We start from the raw sequence: 22,942 nt of genomic DNA, 5'->3' as shown, positions 1-22,942 counted from the left end.
TAGGGCTAGTGTTTATTTTTTGTATAAATGCTAAGCTTTTGTTTCTTGAGGTTTTGTCTTAATATGTATTTTACTGGTTTTAAATAACTTTTAGCTATTCTTGAAAGAAAAGCATTTGAATGTATAGATCAATTTGGGGAGAGCTGATATCAACATTTGAAGCCATGAAGATGGTTGTCAGGGGCTGTGCAGAGTCTGAGTGAGATTTTTTCCTACTTGCAAGCTGACCAGTCAGCCTGCCACCGGTTCACGGATGCTGACTGAAGACATGAGCTGCCTGGGCAGACTCTCAGCACCGCAAGCTGCACGCACGTCACCAACATTCACATCATGTTTGCCCTCCTGAGTCCCACAGGGGTCACATGGAGTGGCCTTGATGGATGCTGTGGGCCTGAGTCAGGTCCGAGGAACCCTGAGCTTAGGGAACCCCAGTATTTTACAATGGGCTGCCAGCAAAGCTATCTGCCCCTTGTCCTGGAGGAAGGCATCTTTATTACTCTGGACAGCGAACAGACCTGCCCTCTGCTTCAGAGGAAGATGCTACCTCTGTCTTCTAAACAGCTTGCTCCACAGATGTCCTTGGAAAGATAATCCCTGCCCTGGCTGGTGTCGCTAAGTGGTTAGAGCGGTGGCCCTCACACCGAAGGGTCTCGGGTTCCATTCCCGGTGAAGGCCACGTACCTGGGTTGCAGGTTCGATCCCCAGCCTTGGTTGGGGTATGTTCAGGAGGCAACCAATTGATGTGTCTGCCTGCCTCCCTCCCTCCCTCTATTCTTCCCTTCCACACTCTGTTTATTTATTTTTTATTTATTTTATTTTTATTTTTATTTTTTCCACACTCTGTTTATTATACTGGGGTTGTTTGCTGTGTATATTTTTGTGTCATTAAAAAATTTTTTAGCCCTAGACGGTTTGGCTCAGTGGCTAGAGCGTCGGCCTGCGGACTGAAGGGTCCGGGTTTGATTTCAGTCAAGGGCATGTACCTTGGTTACGGGCACATCCCCAGTAGGGGGTGTGCTGGAGGCAGCTGATTGATGATTCTCTCTCATCGATGTTTCTAATTCTCTATCCCTATAAAAATCAATAAAATATATTAAAATTTTTTTAAAAAAATTGATTTCAGAGAGGAAGGGAGAGAGAGAAACATCAATAATGAGAAAAAATCATTGATTGGCTGCCTCCTGCACACCCCCTACTGGGGATCGAGCCTGCAACCAGGCATGTGCCCTTGACTGGGAATTGAACCAGGGACCTTTCAGTCCGCAGGCCTACACTCTATTCACTGAGCCAAACCAGTTAGGGCCCTTCCATGCTCTCTGAAAATCAATGGGAAAAATATCCTCAGGTGAGGATTAAGAGAAAACAAAAAAGAAGGAAAAGGTAATCCAGAATGAAATCTGAAGCTCTGTTCGTAAGATGTGCAGAAATGAGAGCGACCCAGTGGAGCGCCGCCTTCCAGCAGTGGCATACCTCTCTGTTTATGTAGGTCTTTTACAGTTTCTCTCAGCAAAGTTTAGTTTTTCAGAGTAAGGTCAGACATGTCTTTCATTAAATTTATCCTTTAGTATTTATGGATTTTTTTGGTTACTGTTATAAGTGTAATTTTAAAAATTATGTTCATTTCCAATCATTTGTTGCTAGAATATAAAAATATATTTGGTTTTCACATGCTGACCACCTATCCTACAACCTTGATCAACTCACATATTAGTTCTAGGGAGATTTTTTTTTTTGTAAATTCCTTATGAATTTCTCCATAACATAATATCATCTGTGTTTAAAAATAGCCTTACTTTTTCTTCCCAATTTTTAAGTTTATTTACATGTCTTACTGCACCGCGGAGGGCTAGTGCGTTTACTGTATCACCTCATGTCTGCTGTCGGCTGTGCGCTTTCACGGTGCCGTCCTGGTGCCGGAGGAGCCCTCTTGTCCCCAGTTAGGCCTGGGCTGTCTCCCGTCTCATGGGGGTGCCTCTCATAGCTGCTGGGGCTCTTGACAAGGACGCCTCTTTCATATTAGGCTATTTCACCTGGTGAGAATTGTACTTGTGATGTTCATGAAATAAGGAAAGTCATTCTGAAAAGTGTTCTCAGTTTAACTGAAATGAATGTGATTTAAAAAAAATTAGAACATCAGTTTACATTTGAAACAAGTTCTTCCACTATTTACTTTGACAACCTCTTACAATAGTTGTGTTAACATGTTCTATTTAATTAAAAAATATTAATTAGCCAGGACCGGTTTGGCTCAGTGGATAGAGCGTCGGCCTGCGGATTGAAAGGTCCCGGGTTCGATTCCGGTCAAGGGCATGTACCTGGGTTGCGGGCACATCCCCCGTGGGAGATGTGCAGGAGGCAGCTGGTAGATGTTTCTCTCCCATCGATGTTTCTATCTATCTCTCTCCCTTCCTCTCTGTAAAAAATCAATAAAATATATTTAAAAAAAATATATTAATTAGCTTTTCGGTCAGAACTGCCATCTCCCAATAATTCACTAAAATGACTAACACAAAGGAAAGAGGAGAGGCACCCGCTATAGGTTCTCTAGGCCTTTTAGGAAACTTGGAGTTGTTCCTTTGACCACCTACATGTGCACCTACAAGAAGGTGATATTGTGGACATCAAGGGAATGGGCCCTGTTCAAAAAGGAATGCCCACGAATGTTACCATAGCAAAACTGGAAGAGTCTACAGTGTCACCCAGCATGCGGTGGGCATTTTTGCGAACAAACAAGTTAAAGGCAAAATTCTTGCCAAGAGAATGTTCGTATTGAGCATATTAAGCTCTCCAAGATCCGTGATAGCTTCCTGAAACGTGTGAGGGAAAGTGATCAGAAAAAGAAGGAAGCCAGAGAGAAAGGTACCTGGTTCACCTGAAGCGCCAGCCTGCTCCACCCAGAGCACAGTGAGAACCAATGGAAAGTAGCTGAGCTGCTGGAACCCTTCCCTATGAATTCATGGCATGATGAGTACATATAAAAAAAGACCTGTGTACTGATAAAAAGGTTTCTCCTAATTGAGTAGAAGTGTGGTGTCCCTTCCCTCCCCAACAAACTAAAACTTTGTGTCCTAAAAAATATTAATTACTATATGAAAAGATGCTCAACGGCACTAATCATCAGGGAAATGCCAGTTGAAACCACAGTGAGCTATCACCTGTCAGAAAGGCTGTCATCAATAAATCAACAAACAACAAGTGTTGGAGACGATGTGGAGAAAGGGGAACCCTTGTGCACTGTTGGGATTCTAAATTGGTGCAGCCACTGTGGGGAAAACAGTAAAACATGAAAACAACCATATGACCTAGCAATTCCACTTGTGGTTCTTTATCCAAAGAAATTCAAAAACAGGAATTCAGAAAGATAAATGCTTCCCTGTGTTTATTACATTATTTACAGCCAAAATACGGAAGCAGCCAAAGTGCCCATCAATAAACAAGTGGATAAAAAAGCTGTGGTGCATATAATATATAATGAAATATTACTTAACCATAGAAAGAATGAAGTCTTACCATTTGCAACAACATGGGTGGATCTAAAGCAGTAATTCCCAAAGTGGGCGCTGCCGCCCCTTGGTGGGCACTGCAGCGATCCAGGAGGGCGGTGATGGCCACAGGTGCATTTGTTTTAACTTTTTTTGTATTACCTTTCTATTCTGAGTTCAATAAATAGTTTCATAATTTCAAACTTCAATGTTTCTAATTTACACCTTCCTTTACTATATTTTACAAAAAAAGGTAGAAACATTAATACATATATCTTTCTGTTTAATTGCTATTAAAATTTAAAAAAAAAATAATTTCCAGGGGGCACTGAGTAATATTTTTTCTGGAAAGGGGGCGGTAGGCCAAGTAAGTTTGGGAACCACTGATCTAGAGGGTATTATGCTAAGTGAAATCAATTTGACAGAGAAAGACAAATATCGTATGATTTCACTTGTATGTGGAATATTACAGATAAATCAACAAACAAAACAAACAGTCCTAGACACAGAGAACAGACTGATGGTTGCCAGATGGAAGGGAGTTTGGGGGGCTGGGTGAAAGGTGAAAGAATTAAGTGATATTGGTGGTTATAAAATAATCACGAGGATGTAAAGCACGGCATAGGGAATATGGTCGGTGATACTGTAATAACTGTGTGGTGTCAGAGGGTATCAGACTTATTGGGGTGATCACTTTGTAAGTTATATAAATGTCTAATCACTGTGCTGAAGCTAATCACCTGAAGCTAATATAATGCATGCCAACTGTAATTGAAAAATAAACTTAAGCCAAAACCAGTTTGGCTCAGTGGATAGAGCGTCAGCCTGCGGACTGAAGGGTTCCAGGTTCGATTCCGGTCAGGGGCATATGTGCCTTGGTTGCGGGCATATCCCCAGTGGGAGATGTGCAGGAGGCAGCTGATCGGTGTTTCTCTCTCATCGATGTTTCTAACTCTCTATCTCTCTCCCTTTCTCTCTGTAAAAAATCAATAAATATATTTTTTAAAAAAGAAAAAAGAAAAATAAACTTAATTAGTATAATGATAAAAACATCACATTAAAGGGAAAACTTAAAATTTGTCCGTAATCCGCTTCTTGTCTATTGGAGGAGGGGCTGAGAAATGGCAGCAGGGACCCCATCCCTGGTTTCCAGCGGCCCAGGAACCCCTTTCTCCACCCTCATCCTTGCAGGGAGACGGCTTCGTGGGAAGGCGTTCTACAATGTGGGCGAGAAAGTGTACTGCCAGGAGGACTTCCTGGTGAGTCAAAGCTGTGCACTGGCTGGCCCCTGGGTGGAGCAGGGCAGGGACCCTCCTGATTCCCATGGGGACCTGAGGCCAGGAGGCAGGTGCTGGCTGGGCAGAGTGCCCCTTTGTCACGTGACCTCCTGGGTCCTTTGTCCCTTGATAGTACTCCGGGTTCCAGCAAACGGCTGACAAGTGTAGCGTGTGTGGACACCTCATCATGGAGATGGTGAGAGCCTCCCCCAGCCCCTGGAGCTCCTCTGTCTTGGGCAAACTTAGGACCCCGCCCTTTTCACCTGTTGCAGACCTGCCAGGGGCTCAGAGCCAGAGCCTATTCCGGGGGCTGTGCTGAGCCTTCCACCTGCACTGACCCTTCAGTGCCTCCCACCCCCAGATCCTCCAGGCCCTTGGGAAGTCCTATCACCCAGGCTGCTTCCGGTGCTCTGTGTGCAATGAGTGCCTGGACGGGGTGCCCTTCACTGTGGACGTGGAGAACAACATCTACTGTGTCAGGGACTATCATACGTGAGTAGCCGGCGTGTGGAGCAGGTGTGATTCCCATGTTTCTTCTGCCTTCCCTGGAAACATTTTCCTGGCCCGCCTGTCTGTGTTCTCCATTCTTTTTTGTTGTTTGTTTTGTTAATCGAGGATATTTTTCCGTTGATTTTTTTTTTTTAGAGAGAGTGGAAGGGACCGAGGGAGGGAGGGAGAGAGAGAGAGACATCGGTTGGTTACCTCGCGCACATGCCCCTACCAGGGCCGAGGATTGAGCCTGCAACCGAGATACCTGCCCTTGACTGGAATCAAGCCTGCGACCCTTCAGTTTGAGGGTTGATGCTCTAACCACTGAGCACTCGGCTAGGGCTTGTTCTTCCTTCATGACCTTTTCGCTTCCAGCCTCCCCTTGTGGTTGGGTCAGGGCACAGATCTCTGCCAGATTTCTTGATGGTTCAGCCACCAGCCATGTCTTTCCTCTCCCCACCTGTGCCTGCATGCTCCTCTTCTCCTAGTGCTAAGGACTCTCCTTACAGCCACACCTGGCTTCTATCTGTCTGTCCCCAGGCCAGGCCTCTTTTATATGAGATGGAGGTTGGGATCTCCACACATTCTTTTTCCTTCCTGTCGGGTACTCATGCGAGCAGCCAATCCATTCTCCTTGCTGTGACTCCAGGCTTAGCCCTCGGAGCTGTGGGCCTGTGTTGCTGCCATGCCTGGGGTTGGTACCTGGCATAGGTCCTGTTACTCAGCGTGGAGCCAGCTTTTTGCAGGCATCTCAGCTAGAGGGCAGCCCATACCTGGAAGTTAGGGGGCAGGGATCTTTCGGAAGCACGAGAGAGAGTGCTGAGTGGAACCTGAAGCCATCCTGGAAGAGGTGATGGAATGGAGGGGTATTGGGGAGTCAGATAAAAGGCCAGTGCCAAGAAGGCATGGCAGAAGCTGCTCCCACCCTATGTGTCCACATAAGGACCGGGGACTGACGCTTGGGCAAAGGTCATGGGGCTGCTGTGGGCAGGCCTGCCCTGTGCCCTTGGCCTGTGGTCACTCAGCGGGTCACTTCTGGTTTCCTTTATTTTCCAGGGCTTTTGCACCAAAATGTGCCTCCTGTGCTCGTCCTATTCTCCCTGCACAGGTAGGAACCACCCACCAGGAGATGATCAGGTGCCTGGCCCAGCAGGGGCAGGTCCCACCCGCGTCCTCCCCAGGTCTTGGGCCCCTGTGGGAGGGATGAGCAGATGCTCCTGCCCGTGCCCCTCAGGGCCGAGGGATGGGTATGTGCCCATTGTGCGGAGTGCATTGTCCCTGCGTGAGTTAGAGGGAAATGGTGGCCCCTGCTGCTTGGCCGTGTTCAGCTCCATTGCCCATCGATGAAGGAAAGACTGTCCCTTGGGTCTCTTACCTCTGCAGGTAGAGGTGGCGGGGGAGCAGATGAGATGAGACGGGGCAGCCTGTGCAGGAGATACCCTGGGGTAGTGCAGCTCTCCCAGGCATTGGGTCTTCCACACATGCTGGTTCTGTCCCAAGCTGGGGAAGCAGGACTGGCAGTGGTCTCCTGACTCCAAAGAACTGAAGAGAATATGTACCTGCACGTTCACACCCACGTGATGGCTCTCATGGATACGTGTGCATGCTTTTGGCACATGCACATCCATTCATGTGCACCTACTGATGCCCATTCTTACTGAGTCATTGTCACACAGGCACGAATGCACATCTACCATGACAAAGCACACGGTGTAGGCATGGGCCCCGTGCACAATTCACCTCAAACCCCAGCTTGCTTATTGTGTGTGAACCCCATTTCTTCCTCCAGGGTTGTGAGACAACTATCCGTGTGGTGTCCATGGATAGAGACTACCACGTGGAATGTTATCACTGTGAGGTGAGCCTGGCCCTCCCGGAAGGCTGGAGGCTGGGGCAGTTCCCCTTCACACAGGTTTCCTTCTCTCTAGGTGTTGTGCAAGCCCACCTCCTCTTTTATGTTTCTTACCCATTCTACCTGTCTTCCCACCCCACACCCCCACCCCCAGTGAGCCCTGTCCACAAGACATGTTCTCTCTCAGCCTGTTTCCTATTCAATCAAATATTTACTAACAATTTAAAGTGTGTAGGGTGTTGTGGATCACATAGAATATAGTTCCTACTCCCATGGGAGAGACAGGCATTCAGGCAGTATCTACAGGTCATCATTGTTAACAAGGGGAGTTTTTGTAGTGCGTAGGAGGTCTTGGAGGGAAAGATTTCTGGAGGGTTTGAAAGGTGAATAAGAGCCAAGGAGGCAGTGAGAAGGCATTTTCAGGCAGTCGAAGCAGAATGTGCTTAGGTGTGAAGATGGGTGTGTTGTTTGTGTCACTAGAGAAGTTGGCAGGAGCTGGGGACAAAAGGCCACGTGAGCTAAGAAGTGTGGACTTACCTGGGCAATGGAGAATGATCAAAAAGGGTGACAGCACATATGTAATAACTTAATCAATAAAATTTTTTTAAAAAGGTGACAGGATGGCTTTTGGGTTTTAGAAAGGGCACTCAGCACCATGCAGAGAATGAAGGGAGGAAGAGGGACAGGGGGCTGGGCTTCTCTGAAGAGGCTGGTGGAGTCAGGGGTGTGGTCCTGGGTTCAGGGAAGTAAATTGAGCTGAGTGATGGTTAGGCAGTAGAAAGGACTGGAATTGGTCAGTGATTGGATGTGGGAGTTTCGGGGTTGGGAGGTGTCCATTAGGACCCCAGGAAGGTGAGAGGGGGAGGGGATAAGATGCTCTTATTTTTGGCAGCTGGAGACACCTGGATAGAGATGTGCAGGCAGCAGGTAGATGTGCTGGAGTTCAAAGCCTCTGACTACAGGCACAGGAATCTGGGAGTCATGGCGTAGACAGCCCTTTCCTCTCTGGTGCTCTGCCCTGTGGTTACCAGACACCTCGGCTTCGGAGTCCTCAGCCAAGGGGACTAGAGGACTCTCTGGGCAGCCTGGAGAAGTAGTTCCCTTCTCTTGGAGATCACCGACCTGCCTTACCTGTGGCCTAGGGTCTGAGAATCCATTTTGCATGTATTTTGCCTGGCTTTTCATTATTAAAAGTAGGATGGGGAGTCCAGTCCTTGTCCCTATCATGGCCTGAAGCATCAGCCCCATCCTGGGCCTACAGATGGCTGCTGAAGCCAGGGGAGGAACCGAGGGCTCCAGGAAGGAGCGGGGCTCGTGAAGGGCCAAAGAGCAGCCATGTTTGGGAGATGCATGGAGGCAAAGCAGCTACATGGGGAGGCCAAGAGTGAGTGAATGAGGAGGTAGGAGAAAACCTGGAGGAGCAGTTGGGTTTCAGAGCCCCGGGAAGAGCCGGAGGGAGCGTGAGGGAGAAATCTTCAGTCATCAAAGGTCCATTTGGAACCAGGTTGTCCTGGTGGGGGCAAGTGGTCCAGTGGGAACAGGAATCCTGAGTGGGGAACAGGAAAGGAGGATCATGGTCAGAAGAGGGGCATGGATCCCCCTCTGCAGTCCTGGATATGGTGGTGTCCCTTGGGATCCCTAAGCACAATCCCTAGGGTGAGGAGCAAGCCAAGCTGTGGGTGGTCCACACTCAGATCCTCAGGATTGTGAGACCTGTAGATGGGAGCTAGGGTCTCTAGGCCCCCTTTCTCCTCCCCTTTCTGGTGTGTTAATCAGTAGCAGGACCCATCAGGGGGCTATGTCAGGACCGGTGGGGGGAGGGAGGACACTTGAAACATGCGTGGTTTGGAACGTGAGGCTCCATCGCAGTCCTCCAGCTCCATTACTTCTGTGGGGCAGGGCAGGTGTTGGTCTCAGGGCCTTTGGGTAACAAGTGTCAAATGTTCGAGGCAGGAGTTCAGCTCTGGATGCAGTGAGAGTGACCAAAGGCGCCTCCTTGAGGTAGGAGGCAAAAGGAAGGAAAAAGTCCACTTGGTCTTGCCCGGTGTCCCACTGTCTCTGACAGCCTCCATGGCTGCCCCTCACACTTCCTGCCATTTTTTTTACAGAGGTCACATACCAATCACATAACTTGTTAAACAAACAAAATTAGCACAGAGATAAAATGGTAAGATGAAGGACTTAAAGCCGAACTTGTTTACTTGATATCACCAGTTTTTCTCTTCCATTATCTCTTAAGGCCACTGGCCCAGGCATTTGATCACCAGTGGCCCCCCCCTCCCCCCCCCCCCCCCCGTGTTAGGATCCAGGAGACACTTCTCAGTTGTCACTGCCCTGACTTCTCAGCAGCTCTCTACATGCTGACTAGTCCCTTCTTGACTTGTCACAGTGGCCTTAGGACCATTCATTTTTGGTTTTCTTCCCTTTTGTTTTCCCCTCAAATCTCTTTTTCTTTTTATTTCTTTCTAAATTGATTTTAGAGAGCTCAGCTGGCATGGCTCAGTGATAGAGTGTCAACCTATGAACTAGGAGGTCACGGTTTCATTCGTGGTCAGGGTACATGCCCGGGTTGCAGGCTTGATCCTCAGTGTGGGCCATGCAGGAGGCAGCCGATCAGTGATTCTCTCTCATCATCGATGTTTCTGTCTCTCCCTCTCTTCCTCTCTGAAATCAATAAAAATATATTTTAAAAATAAAACAATAAATAGATTTTACAGAGAGAGGAAGGGAGAAAGAGAAACATCTGTGTGAGAGAGAAACATCAATCGGCTGCCTCCTGCATGCACCCCTGACTAGGGATTGAGCCTGTAACCTGGGCACGCACCCTGCCCGGAATTGAACTGGCGACCTTTCGGTGCCTGGGAGATGCTCAACCAACTGAGCCACACCGGCCAGGGCTCGCTCTTCTCTATATTGGAGCCTTCGTGGCTCAAGCCGTTTGCCCTCTTCTCTTTTCTAGTTTTCTGTGCTCCTGGGGAGATGTAATCTGTTTTGTGAAGATCAATCTCATTTTTATGCCCGAGCCCCCGTTTACTGTCCAGCCCTCTCTTGAGACTCCACTGTGTCCTCCTTCAAGAGGCTCCCAGTTCTGTGTGTCCCACACTGGGCTCCTGATCCCCCACCTTAAGAATAAAAGCCAGAGTCCGCTGGAAGTTTGACAGAGCCCTGCCAATCTGCCCCTCATCCCATTACCCTGAGGTGCCAGTATGGCCCCCCTGTCTACTCACCCTGGGGTGGGGCTGTGTTCTTCCCTAGGACTGCGGGCTTCAGCTGAGCGGGGAGGATGGACGCCGCTGCTACCCGCTGGAGGGCCACCTGCTGTGCCGCCGCTGCCACCTCAGGCGCCTCCGGCCTGGGCCACTGCCCTCACCTGCTGTGCATGTCACGGAGCTCTGAGCTGGAGCAGGAGCCCGACCCTGGGGCCGTGTGTGTGTGTGTGTGTGTGTGTGTGTGTGTGTGTGTGTGTGTGTATGAGGGCAGGTGGGATGGGTGACCCAGGTTGGGCGGAGCTCTGCGTCAGGGTGGCGCAGCCACCCCTCCTCCAACGCCCACCCTGCCAATTGCCACCAAGCTGCTGTCCGAGGGGCCGGCCCCACGGCGAAGCTACTTCTATTTATTCACCGTCTGTGCCTTCTCCAGCTGCTTCCCTCCTTCAGGCTCTGCCCACCTCCCCCCACCCCATTCCCACCCCACCCTATCAAGGAGGGGCAGGCTCCCAGACCGCCTGGATGGAGCCAATTTCCTGTTCAGAATGGGCCAGGGACCCCGTTGCAGAGCGCTGGGAGCAGGCGGTGTTTGGCCTAAGGGCGCACATATTTGTGTGTCTCATAAGCGGCTTGCCCACCAGTATGTGCCTTGTTTGGGTGGGGTCACAGGACGGTGTGGGGCCTGCAAAGGAGCCCTGCCTTTGGCCACTGTGGTCACTGGGATTTGGCCACTTGGATTCCAGTGGGTGTTTTCAGCCACAATCCCACCCGGGGCTCCCATCCCTAGCTCCTGGCTTGGGACTCTCCCCACCCCATCTTTTAGCTTCGGAAAGGAACCACGCGAATCCCAGCCCTGCCCGCGGGAGAGTGCCGCTGCAGGAAAGCACTGGATGGGGCTCCAGGACCAACGCATGTGATTTGACTTAAATTAAGTTTTTCCATTGAGAATGTTTTCATTTTCTTTAAAAGAATATAGTTTTCTTCTAAAACTTGGCCCACCGTTGTTATTTTTAGGAAAGTTACAAGAAGCAAATGTCCACTTGTATGTCATATTTTCAGGGTAAAAGCATTGTAGTTTAACTATTTTTGTATAAATGGCTCTAAAATCTCAATATATGTGTCTGCCTTTTAGACATTAGAATAGTTGGGGGGTGTGTCTGTCAATGTCTTAGGAGTGGTAACCCTAATGTGTTTTGAAGAAATGTAGATCACATTTTTTTCTTTGAAAGACAGGTCAGCATTGGGAAGCCGGGAAGCCCACTGATGGCTTGTGCTGGAGTTCCCTGTGGCTGGCCCCAGGGGCAGGTGCCCTCGTCATGATAAATCACAGTGCTTTTCACGGAAAATTTTTTTAAAAAATTTTTTTATTGCTTAAAGTATTACAAAGGGTATTACATATGTGTCCTTTTTTTCCCCCCACCCTTGACAATCCCCTGGCCTCCCCTACCCCCTTTTTCACGGAAAATTGTGACTTCAGTCCCTTTGTTCCTGTGGGAACCTGAACCTTCTCTTGGCTCCTGCACTTGCCCTCCCTTTCCTTCAGTGTTAGAGTGGGTCTCTGCTGGTAGGACCACTCATCTGGGGGAGCCAGGCAGCACGAACCGGAGGTTGTGGGAGTGTCCGTGGGGAGAATGGGAGGGGAAGTGGCAGCCAGGGGTGTCCCGCTGGGCTGAAGCCTGGGGCTGGGAGGCCCCCTGGTGGGCTGAGGAAGCAAGTACCCGAGGAGTTTGCTGAGGAAGGGAGTGTTTCAACGCAGAGGTGGTTCTGAGATGGGGAAAGTGTCTGGAGAAGGGGACTTCAACGGGATCAGGGTGGTTTCTTGAAGGAGGTGATCCCAACAGGGCAGGTGAGAGTAAATTCCAGGAACGGGAGCCCATTTCTGGCTTTCTCTTCTTTCTAAGCCGGGCTGCTTTGCTTTCTAGCCAATGATCGCAAAGCTTTCTTCTGATTGCCCTCTTGCTTCTGATGTCAAAGCTGCTTTGCCCTTGGTTTCTCCTTGTTGGTAACAGCCCTTCTCTTTTCTCTTCCTCTGTGTCTGCTGTGGAGGGGGCCTCGGATCGTCCAGTTCCACGCCTGCTCCGTGCGGGTTACCCTGCTTCCACACCCAGCTGGACTGGGTTCAAGTGCCATACTTTGCTAAAAGTCAGAGGCAAGGGAATGCATGGCCCTGGGGAGTGGGCACATCTCTGGCCACCTTTGCGCTGTCTGCACTCCAGGGCCTGAATTGCTCTGTCAGGACTGCTGACTGCCACTATCCCTCTGACCACAGAGCCTTTCACATGCAGTTCCCTCTGCCTAGTCCACTCCCCGCCCAATACTTTAATTCCTCGTCCAGTCCTTCCGACCCCAGTTACACAAATAAGCCAGACTCCCAGTTATTACACCAAACACCCAGAATTTTGGACTCCTGCTCTCCAAGCTCATTTTCCAAAAGTAGCATATTCTAGTCCATTTAAAAAAACTATATTTTTATTTCAGAGAGGATGGGAGAGGGACAGAGAGAAACATCAGTGATGAGAGCATTATCAATCGGTTGTCTCCTGTATTCCCCCTACTGGGGATTAAGCTTGCAACCTGGGATGTACCCTGATCAGGAATCAAACCATGACCTCCTGGTTCATAGGTTGATACTCAACCACTGAGCTACACTGGCTAAGCTCTTCTAGTCCATTTTCAGGAGTTGAGACTGAGGAAGCAGTGTGAGAATGAGACTCCAAGCCAGATTGCCCATGACCCTCCAACCCTGGTGCCAATGCACCTGCCCCTGGGATCTCTCCCCTGACGTCAGTACCTGGTGACACTTGTGCCTGCCTGTGATCACCGCTGTGCTTTCATGTATCAGAACGAAAGTTCTTTCTAGACCTCTATCTCCTCACAAGATGGTGTGCCCCCCAGGCCCGGGTCTGTCTGGGTCTCCACAGTGCCTGGTACATGGTTGGTACCATAGCCCAAGCAGACCCTGCTCTGGCTTTTAGGGTCCAGACTTAGGACACCCACCATTGGTCAGCAAGTCCAAGTGCAGCCTGAGTTGCCCAGTAAAGGAGCCAAGGGTGAGACATAAAAGCCCCAAAATCAGGGTTTACTTAAGTTCTACACACACTGCACCAAGTGTGCCCATGTGTGGCCCAGGCAGTACCCATACGGGTGTGCCTTTGTGCTAGGTCCTCAGTTCAGTATTCATGCATTGAGGCAAGACCTTTGAATGCTAGATCCAGTGTGTGTGTGTGTGTGTGTGTGTGTGTGTGTGTGTGTGTGTGACGTTGGGTTGGGATGGTGGGCTTTTGGAAGGTTCTGGTGGGTTTTAGGTCTGGGGTGCCCTCATGGTCCTAGGGCAGGAGGGGATGGTCAGTGCTTCCTGCCCCTCTTTGGTCAGGAGACACAGATGAGAGCTTGTTGATCTGCAGGTAAACTTGAGGGTCTTGCTTGGGAGGGAGCCAGAAGGGGCTGGGCAGTTGGGGCCGTGATTTATGGGACCTGGGAGGGGCCTGGCATGGGAATCCACAGCAGCAAAGATCTGGAGAGCAATGTGGGCCAAAGAATGACTCCATGTCAGTGGGCCAGTCCTGGTGGCGTCGGGATGAGCATGGTGATGTGTGTGGCTTTGCTCACCACCATCTCCTACCACCCCCCATCCCTGAGGTTGGTCTCCAGCTCTGCGCACTTCTGTTTAGCAGATGGTCCCTGAGAGGGGCGAGGGCTGCAGGATAGGAGTAGGCTCAGCCTGTGGGGGCCACCGGGAGGGCTGGGACCCAGCTTACGTCTGGGAGTGGGCGAAGGGCCCAAGTCACAGGTGGCTTCCCCCCCTGCAGCTCTGAAGGACCTGCATGGTGTGTGGGCATTGGGTCCGTGTGGGCCTTGAGTGTGTGGTGGGTGCCTGGCTGGGAGAGGGTGTGTGCTCTGGCGACTGGGTGACTGCTCAGAGCAGGCCTGGGTGAGGGGCTCAGAGATGGGAGGGGCCGTATGGCCTGGGGTGGAGGTGGGAAGGTCTTCCTGAGCCGTCCTGGGAGGAAGTGTGTGTGGCACTGTGTCCTGGGGTAGCAGGAGCAGTCGGGGCAGCAGGCACCCACCAGGTCCCTGGTTCCTGGAGACAGAGAGCCAGGATGTGTCTGTGATCTTGGAGAACCCAAGGGAAACACCCACAGCTGGAGCACAAGGTACCTTCTCCCCTCTGTCTTCCTTCTCTGTCCCTGAGGGCACTGTTGGGCTGTCCTTCCTAAGCCTGGGGTGTGTGTGGGGGGTCCAGGTGTATCCTTTTCTGTCCTATAAGGAGGGTTATCTGGGGAGCAGAGAGGGCCTGGGAGGCTCCCAAGGACACCAGGCCTCTGCGGGCCTCCTGGGCTGGGGACTATGGCTCTGAAACATCTGGGACTTTGTTTTTTTTTTTTTTTTTTTTTTTTTTTTTTTAATAATAATTTTTATTTCTTAAAGTATTACAAAGAGTGTTACATATGTCTCCTTTTTCCCCCCCATGACATTCCCTCGGCCCCTACCCCCCGCCCCCCCCGTCCCGTGTCTTGTGTCCATTGGTTAATCTTATATGCATGCATATAGGTCCTTCAGTTGGTCTCTTAATCCCCCCCCCAACCCTCCCCAGGCTCCCCATTGTAGTTTAACATTCTGTTCAATGTTGCTCTGCTTCTGTATCTACACCTGTTCATCAGTCCATACTGGTCCCCTTTATTTGTCCCAGCCTCACTGGAGCAGTCTCAACCTCACCAGGGCCGTCTGAGCCTCACCAGGGCCGTTTCAACCTCACCGGGGTCGTCCCTACCTCACGGGGGCCGTGAAACATCTGGGACTTTGGGCGGAAGTGCTCCCAGTCTGTGCCCAGCTGCGCCCCTGTCCTGTCTTCTTCTTCTTTTTATTTTTTTAAATATATTTTTATTGATTTCAGAAAGGGAGAGGGAGAGAGAGAGAAATATCAATGATGAGAGAGAATCACTGATAGGCTGCCTCCTGCACGCCCCCTTCTGGAGATTGAGCCTGCAACCTGGGCATGTGCCCCTGACCGGAATCGAACCTGGGAGCCTTCAGTCCGCAGGCCACGCTCTATCCACTGAGCCAAACCAGCTAGGGCCTGTCCTGTCTTCTCACACTGTCCTTATGTCCGCTGGGCAGATGCAGCTGCCCATGCCACACATACCTGATTTTCCTACTGATTATATGACTGATTATATGACTGTACAACCTCCACCTTATCTCCCTGAAGTTACCTGCCACACACCTGTTGTGGGCACCTGCTTGATACAGCAGGCTCATTCAGTCCTTTGTGACAGTGCCTGGGCATCAGTGCCCTGTCCACGGCCAGCCTTGTGGACACAGGGCGGGTTTGCGGTCAGGAGATGTGTGTCACCAGCTTGATGCTTGCTCACCTTCCTTCAGTCCCAAGTTGTTTGGGAGACTGCATCTGTTACCCGAGCTGCTGGTGCTAATGGATTCCCAGGCCTCTTCAGGCGGGCCCTGTGCCTGGCCTGTGCCCCGGGGTTGCCACATTCCTGAGCTGTGTCCTCCCTTCCTTGTCTGTGTCTCTCCCTTGAGACAGAATCTCTGCCTCTTTGTGTTAATATGTCGCTTTACATGTTTGTCATGTTTTCTTAACTATTTAGTAAACTCATAAAGGTGGGAGATTGACATTACTGGAGCCCTCTGCCACACAGGGAAGAAACAAAATTTGATCCAGCTAAACTAAAAATTTCTACTCTAAAACCTTTATGCATCTCTACAACATGTAAGTGGAGTTCAGACAATTATGAAATTAATGCACGAATGAATGCAGGTAGGCTAATGTGTTCTCATGTGACTGGTGTCTCCCCAGCTAGTGTAAAGGCCTCTGCTAGGTAACGATGCTTCTTAAAGCAGACGAGTGATTCATAATGAAAGGCAGGGGAGTACATAAAACAGTTTGATTAAAATACTCTTTCCATTGGTCTCGGGGAGGGAGAAACCCACTATAATGTGTGTCTTCTATTAGTGCTTAAGGACAGTAGTGCCTAAAAAGTGTGTCTCTTCAAATATTTGTTGCTCAATATTGTAAAGTCTGTCTTTAGCCTTAATTAAAAATGCATAAAATTGGGGTGGGACTGGATGGTCTCATTATTTGCATTGGTGAATGAGGCTTTCTGAGTAAATGTTGGTTTAATTAAAACAAACAAAAAAACCCCCCACTCAGTAGAAATGCAACCCAACATTTAAAATGGACTTTAAAATTGTCTACAAAGTGTTTTCTGGTACAAAGTGAATCGCAGCTTAAACCCCGCGCCCCCCCCCCCCCCCCCCCCCCAAAAGGCAGGCAGCAGGCCTAAGGAGAGGGAGACGTGTGCTGCGGGTCCAGGACATCGCAGGGATTCGGAGGGGGTGGATGTTCTTCCAGGGGCACACTGTGCCCTGACCCACTGCACTTGGAGCTTCTCTCTCCCAGCCCTGGGCCTGACACCTGCTCCTCTCCCCCCCACCCCCCCACTCCAGGGCTGTAATAAAGGGAACAGGGTGGAAGTCCAGGCCTTAGCCAGTGGAGCACCTGTGAATAGGTCCGTGAGGCAGTCAGGGGGGAACAGGCCGAAGGAGACTGTGCCGCCAAGGCCAGTAGAGCTTGCAAAACAACCACCAGCCACTGGAGTTGGAGAGTGCCTGGTGTGGATGGGGAGGAGGGAGCACTGAGGATTAGCTGGCTTTGGGCACCAGGAGCAGACCCTGACAGGTGGAAGGGCAGTTAGCTTACTGGGAGATGAAGGAGACACAGGTGGAGTTGTAAGGGCTTGAGACAGGAAGGAAAGGCAGGTAGCTGGTGCAGCTCGTGTTAGTTAAATGGTTACCAACGGGAGTCAGTGGACCTTCATCCTAAGGGAACTCGGAGAACCAGCTGAGCATGCTCCATGGGAGGGGCAAGGGAGCCCTGGTGTTTGTGCCTCACCTTCCCGGCAGCCCTCCTTTAAAAGCTGGCAGAGCACGAGTTGGAGAAGGCACTCTGGCCACCGCATTGAAAGAGTAAAACAGCGGTTCTCAACCTGTGGGTCCCGACCCCTTTGGGGGTCAAACGACCCTTTCACAGGGGAAGCCTAAATACATCCTGCATATCAGATATTTACATTACGATTCATAACAGTAGCAAAATTACAATTATGAAGTAGCAACGAAAATAATTTTATGGTTGGGGGTCACCACAACATGAGGAACTGTATTAAAGGGTCACGGCATTAGGAAGGTTGAGAACCACTGGCTAACTGAACATACTCTTCCTATGTGACCCAGCAATCCACACCTTGGGATTTACCCAAAGGAGTTGAAAACTTACGTCTACATAAAAGCCTGCTTGTGGATGTTTCCAGCTTTATTCATAATCGCCAAAACTTAGAAGCCAGAAAGATGCCCTTCCGCAGGTGCATGGGTAAACTGGCACACCCAGACAACGGAATACTATTCAGCACTAAATCAGGTAAGTGATCAAGCCTTGAGAAGACCTGGAGGAGCTTTAAATGCATGTCACGAATAGAAAGAAGCGAATCTAAAAAGACTCCATATCTGCCCTGACCAGGAGGCTTGTTGGAGCATTGTCTTGCACACCAAAAATGTTGGGGTTCGATCGAATTAGGGTGCATACAGGAGGCAGCTGATCGGTGTTTCTCTCTCTCTGAAATCAATAAACATATCCTCAGGGGAGGAATAAAATAGAGAGGCTCCATACCAACTATGTGATATTCTGGAAAAAGCAAAGCTAGGAGGCAGTGAAAGGACTGTGGTTAGCAAGGGCTAAGGGGTGGGAGGGCTGAATAGGCGGAGCACAGAGGACTTTGGGGCAGGGAAGCTACTCAGTAGGACTCTCTATTGGTGGATACAAGTCATTATGCATTTGTCCAAACCCACGATGTGCCACACCAAGCATGAGCCCTAATGTAAACTATGGGCTTGGGTGAGTGCTGTGTCAGTGTAGACGTACCAGCTGTGACAGATGCCCTCCTCTGGCCGGGGAAGTTGGTAACGGGGGAGGCTGTGCATGTGTGGGGGTAGCGGGTGTATGGAAAATTCCTGTGCCTTTCTCTAAATTCTGCTATGAATCTACAATTGCTCTTTAAAAAGTCTTTAAAGAGAAAGAAAAGAGCAATGATGTGGTCAGGCCAAGGATGGGAGTGGGCGGCAGGAAGGGAGCGATGAGAAATGAAGGTGGTTGAGCCACAGCCTCTGTCCTCCCAGTGATTTGGGAGCTTCCTGCTAGAAGCTTCCTGAGATTCTACAGCAAGCTTCCACCCGGTACAACTGATACCGCCACCACCCCCACGGCCCCCACCATAAGGTGTGCTGAGGACTAGTTGCCTCATGTGATATTTTAATCCATGTCATCTTCACAGTAAAGTCTTCAGGTAGATACTGTTATTTCCCCCATTTTATGGGCTGGGGGAAGGAGCCTATCTAGCAGTTTTCAGGTTTAGCAGTTTTAAGCAGACTGCCCATTGTTGCACAGCTAGTAAATAGTGGAATAGGCCAGTTTTTCCAGCTCAGCCTCCTGCAAGTGTCTTAACCATGATTCCTGCCAATACTGTTCTCTCTAAAAGGACCCAGGCACCTACCAGTAATTAACAAGTCTGATTTCCTCCAGATGAAAATATTTCTAAAAACAAACAGAAAAAGAAACTGAAGCTGTGATTTTTCAAAGCATATCGCCTGTTCTGAGGCCTGTCAGAACTGATGCAGGCAGTGTGTTCTCACTCAGCGTGGAGGGGATGGGCGTGCTACCCGGGATCTGCCACTCATGAGAGAGCAGAGAACGTGAAAGTGACGTGCTGCCTCTAGACAGCGTGTTCTCTGCACAAGATGGTCCCTGAGTTCACGTACCAGACTCCAAATTTGTTTCACTCATTATTTACAACATCACTAATCCAGCGGTACCAAAGGTGCCACTATGACCATTAGGCCCAAGTTCAATTTTAATCCTAAGAAAACATGTAAGATGTCTCTTCCTCCCTCCCTCCCACACCCTTCTCAGGGATGTGCAATGGTCTAAACTTTCACTTTTTGAAAGTGATGACATGTAACCCCGAGACAGCTCAAACAGAACTCAGGCCTGATGTTCTCTGCAAAACGCCTTATTTGGTGGTAATAGCACTAGTGTTGTATGCGTGGTGATCAAATGCTGTGTTTTCAGTTGTCCTTTTTATGGTCAGTTAAGACAATATTAGGATATAGATTTAACATCCAAGTATCCAATGTGACAGACTAAGTGTGCTCTCCACTCACGGGGAGAATGTCTTTCGGTGACAGTGGGTCCCCGGGTAAGTGTTACAGGCTTCTAAGTGGAAGTTGACTGTAAGGGCCGAAGAAGCACATTTTGGAAATGGTCTTGTAAACGGCAACGAAGGCATCTTTCTTTAGCAGCTCCCTTCCCAAACACGGCAGCATGCTTTACAAACTTATCAAAGTGATATACAGAGATCGTTCTGTTTTTTAAAAATATATTTTTATTGATTTCAGAGAGGAAGGGAGAGGGAGAGAGAGAAAGAAACATCAATGATGAGAGAATCATTGATTCACTGACTTCCACATGCGCCCTACTAGGGATTGAGCCTGAAACCTGGGCATGTGTCCTAACCTGAAATCAAACTGTGACCCTCTAGTTCATAGATTGATGCTCAACCACTGAGACACGCCAGGCAGCTGCTCTTCATTTTTTAGCATAGCCCATGGTCGGCAAACCGTGGCTTGTGAGCCACATGCGGCTCTTTGGCCACTTGAGTGTGGCTCTTCCACAAAATACCGACTTCTGGGCATGGGCCACGAAGTTTCAATTGCACTGTACGTGGGCGCCCACACGTGGTATATTGTGGAAGAGCGACACTCAAGGGGCCAAAGAGCCACATGTGGCTCACGAGCCGCGGTTTGCTGACCACGGGCCTAAAGTAATCAATGTTCAATATATTAGGCATTTCTGTGTAGATAATGATGTTTAAATGCCCCTAGACAGTGCATTCCTTTGTCCTATTGGTTTTACGTAGAGTCCAAAGTTCAGTTCCATGAAGTATTTACTCACCACCCTCCATATACATTCCTATGTTCAATCCACGGGGGCTCAGTATAGTAGGTAAGGGACTAATGTAGAAATGATTCAAATAAAAGGAAGATGCTGATAAATGCAACGATAGGTACATGGCTACAGTGCAGGGAGGCCCAGAGGACTCCAGAGACCCAGGGATCCACTCATCACTGATCTGGTGTCCACGGCTGTCTCATCAGTGTGGAGCTTGGTGAATATTCTAGGACATAAAGGACATAAATCCTCTTCCTGGTACAGCTATCCAATGCCATGGGGCCTGGGGGGCTCAGTGTGTCTTTATAAGTATTCCATTGTCTTCTAGGGAGCCACAGAGGTACCACAAAGAGGGCTATAGACACTGTATCTGTCTGTCTGTCATTTTTCTTTAATGCAGGTTTTATAAGACTTTCTCCCAACAAAATCGCAATCACAACACATATCCCTTTGCCGTACACTTAGCTAGAATATTGTGTTGAATTAACATATGATTACACCATATTTTTTGAAAGGAGTTTGGGCAATGATAAATGGCATTTTTTTTTTAGCACTCAGACAACCTGATTCTGTGCTCATCAAGTTGTGAGGGATTTGCTCTGAGGAATCAGTCTTTTGTAAGCAGGGAATCCTGGATACTGGCTGTGGGTACATCACCCTGGGTTCAGAGCCACTTCTACCAATTTTGTACCATGAGAGCTTGGGAAGCTTTCTTAATCCTACTAGCCTACTTAGTTTCCTCATCTGGAAAGGAATGATTTTAGATTACTTCCCTAATAGTCCTGCTGTGTTGAATGAGAGAACACTTGGAAAGTGATTAGCAGCCTCCCTGGCAGATGGTAAGCTCATAAAGTGTTGGCTAGTGCTCAGGCAGTTAATCTGTCTTCTTAACTGCAGTGATGGCTCTAACTTAAGTTTAAGTCACAGCATTCTCTGAGGATCCCATCTCCCAGGACGCTTTCCTCCACAATCCACGGTTCACGTTAGTAGCTCCTCTTTCTCCAGGCCCATCTTCCTTAATAGCCTGAGCTCTTCCCAGAAATTTCCCCAGGACCCTAATTTCTTTTCCATGGTTTTTACTTCGCCACACACTGTACTACCTGAAACTGTTCCTTCTACCACCTGAAACTGTTATTGGAGGCTGTGAAAAGGACTCCCATTAGGGGTAAAGTAGCGAACACTGTGTGTGTTCTCTTGTGCCTGGGGAATCCATGTCCTTGACTGTGAATTTCAGGTTACTGCCTGGGTACCCGGGGTGCTTTCTTCCTTCTCTCTGCTCTTCCCATTTTTCTACCTCTTTATCGTCCCCCTCTTTCCCGCTCTCAGACTCTAACTTAGGATCTGCCTCAACTTGTATTGTTTTTTTTCTAATACGTGGAAAACAATTCAGGATCATTTCTCAGAGTTAAGAAATTTGGTTGAATAATCACAAAGTCATAAAGCTAGATTATCACTTGACAGTGAGCAGGCTAGTTAAACTGACAGGACCACACACATCCTGAAGGTGAGAATTCATCTTTATTGTATTTCCTCAAGAGATGCATTGCCCTGTGCTCTTTAATGATCTAAATTAACACACACGCATGTCATCCAGGCAAGGTAAAAAATTACACCTGAATTCTCACAATTCACTAATAAAGACCAAAAAAAATAAAGAATATGGGAGAACTACCCACCTAGCTATAAGATAATTGATATTATATAAATATAATAGATTAAAATACAAAATCCTTGCTTGAAAATGTAGACAAAATTATATTGACATGTATACCAGCTATAATACTAATTAAAAACATTGTAGGAACAGGGTGTCTTCAAAACTACGACTATTGCATAGCTACCTCACTAAATATTAAATATGAGAATAAATATAATAACCCTATGGGCAACATTTTCTCTGCAAACTCACAAAATGCATGGCATGCATTCAGCTATCACAAACTTAGGGCTCTAATTTTATACTTTAAAGTATTTCCCTCCTGGTCTGAGACCCCAAACGCCACCTTCAGATGGCTCTGGAAGGCTACAACCAGGTGTAGAAAATGTGGGACCTCCAGCTTCTGCCTCGGGAGATTTGAATTAAACAATGTGGAATTTGGGATGGAGCCTTAGGAAGGGATGGAATCTGAAAAACCCTAGCTCCGTATTGTCCTCCTACAGACTCCTAGACGTGCTCCTGGGAACAGACAGACATAGCTTTGGAGCCTGCTGGAGGTCGTTCTGGGCTCCTCTGGATGATGTTTCCCTTCCTCCTGTCTGTCCTGAGCATCTGGATTGACTTCCTGCTGAAAACTGGAGTCTGCTCTGGGCTCAGCGATCTAGAGGTAAGAGGAAGAGACAGGATGTCACATTCCAAACAGGCAGCTCTCCACATGTAAAGATTATTAAAATCTCAGGCAATTCTAACAGAGTTTGGCTAAGCTGTAGGCCCCATTTTATCTCCAGTCCTCCCTTCTCAACCCCACTCCTGAACCACTGTTTCCAAGTGTGATGCTTGGACTTCAATGACCTTGAGTCCCAACATTCCTTAGTGTACCCAGTGACCTGTTTATAGCCAGGACTCTAGGTGACTGTCTGTTCGGGGGCAGCACACCTAGGGAGAGAGCTGCTCTAGCTCACTC

General features: G+C 48.8%; 1 protein-coding gene across 5 annotated transcripts in view; it reads left to right on the top strand.

Annotated features, from left to right (window-relative positions):
- Window positions 1–22,942, top strand: part of WTIP (WT1 interacting protein) — a 63,352-nt gene that overhangs the window by 12,558 nt on the left and 27,852 nt on the right. For 3 of the 5 annotated variants that reach the window (XR_011468851.1, XR_011468850.1, XR_011468852.1), the window contains exons 3-9: window positions 4,674–4,741; window positions 4,893–4,955; window positions 5,121–5,251; window positions 6,305–6,356; window positions 7,038–7,106; window positions 17,555–17,738; window positions 22,482–22,645. Coding sequence is in view for 2 of the 5 variants with exons in the window: in XM_070397865.1 (XP_070253966.1) it covers window positions 4,674–4,741; window positions 4,893–4,955; window positions 5,121–5,251; window positions 6,305–6,356; window positions 7,038–7,106; window positions 10,356–10,496 (524 nt within the window). In the remaining 3 variants the exon portion in view is untranslated. Of the gene's footprint in view, window positions 1–4,673; window positions 4,742–4,892; window positions 4,956–5,120; window positions 5,252–6,304; window positions 6,357–7,037; window positions 7,107–10,059; window positions 10,261–10,355; window positions 12,214–17,554; window positions 17,739–22,481; window positions 22,646–22,942 lie in introns of those variants that run through there. The other 2 variants (XM_070397865.1, XM_070397866.1) reach the window with 2 other exon arrangements.

Source organism: Myotis yumanensis, unplaced genomic scaffold (genome assembly GCF_028538775.1).
Source record: "Myotis yumanensis isolate MYYU_CA2020_CCGP unplaced genomic scaffold, mMyoYum1.0.hap1 SCAF_18, whole genome shotgun sequence".
Classification (NCBI taxonomy): Eukaryota; Metazoa; Chordata; class Mammalia; order Chiroptera; family Vespertilionidae; genus Myotis; species Myotis yumanensis.
Note: the sequence above shows the minus strand (reverse complement) of the source record. Positions and strands in the feature narration are given on the sequence as shown.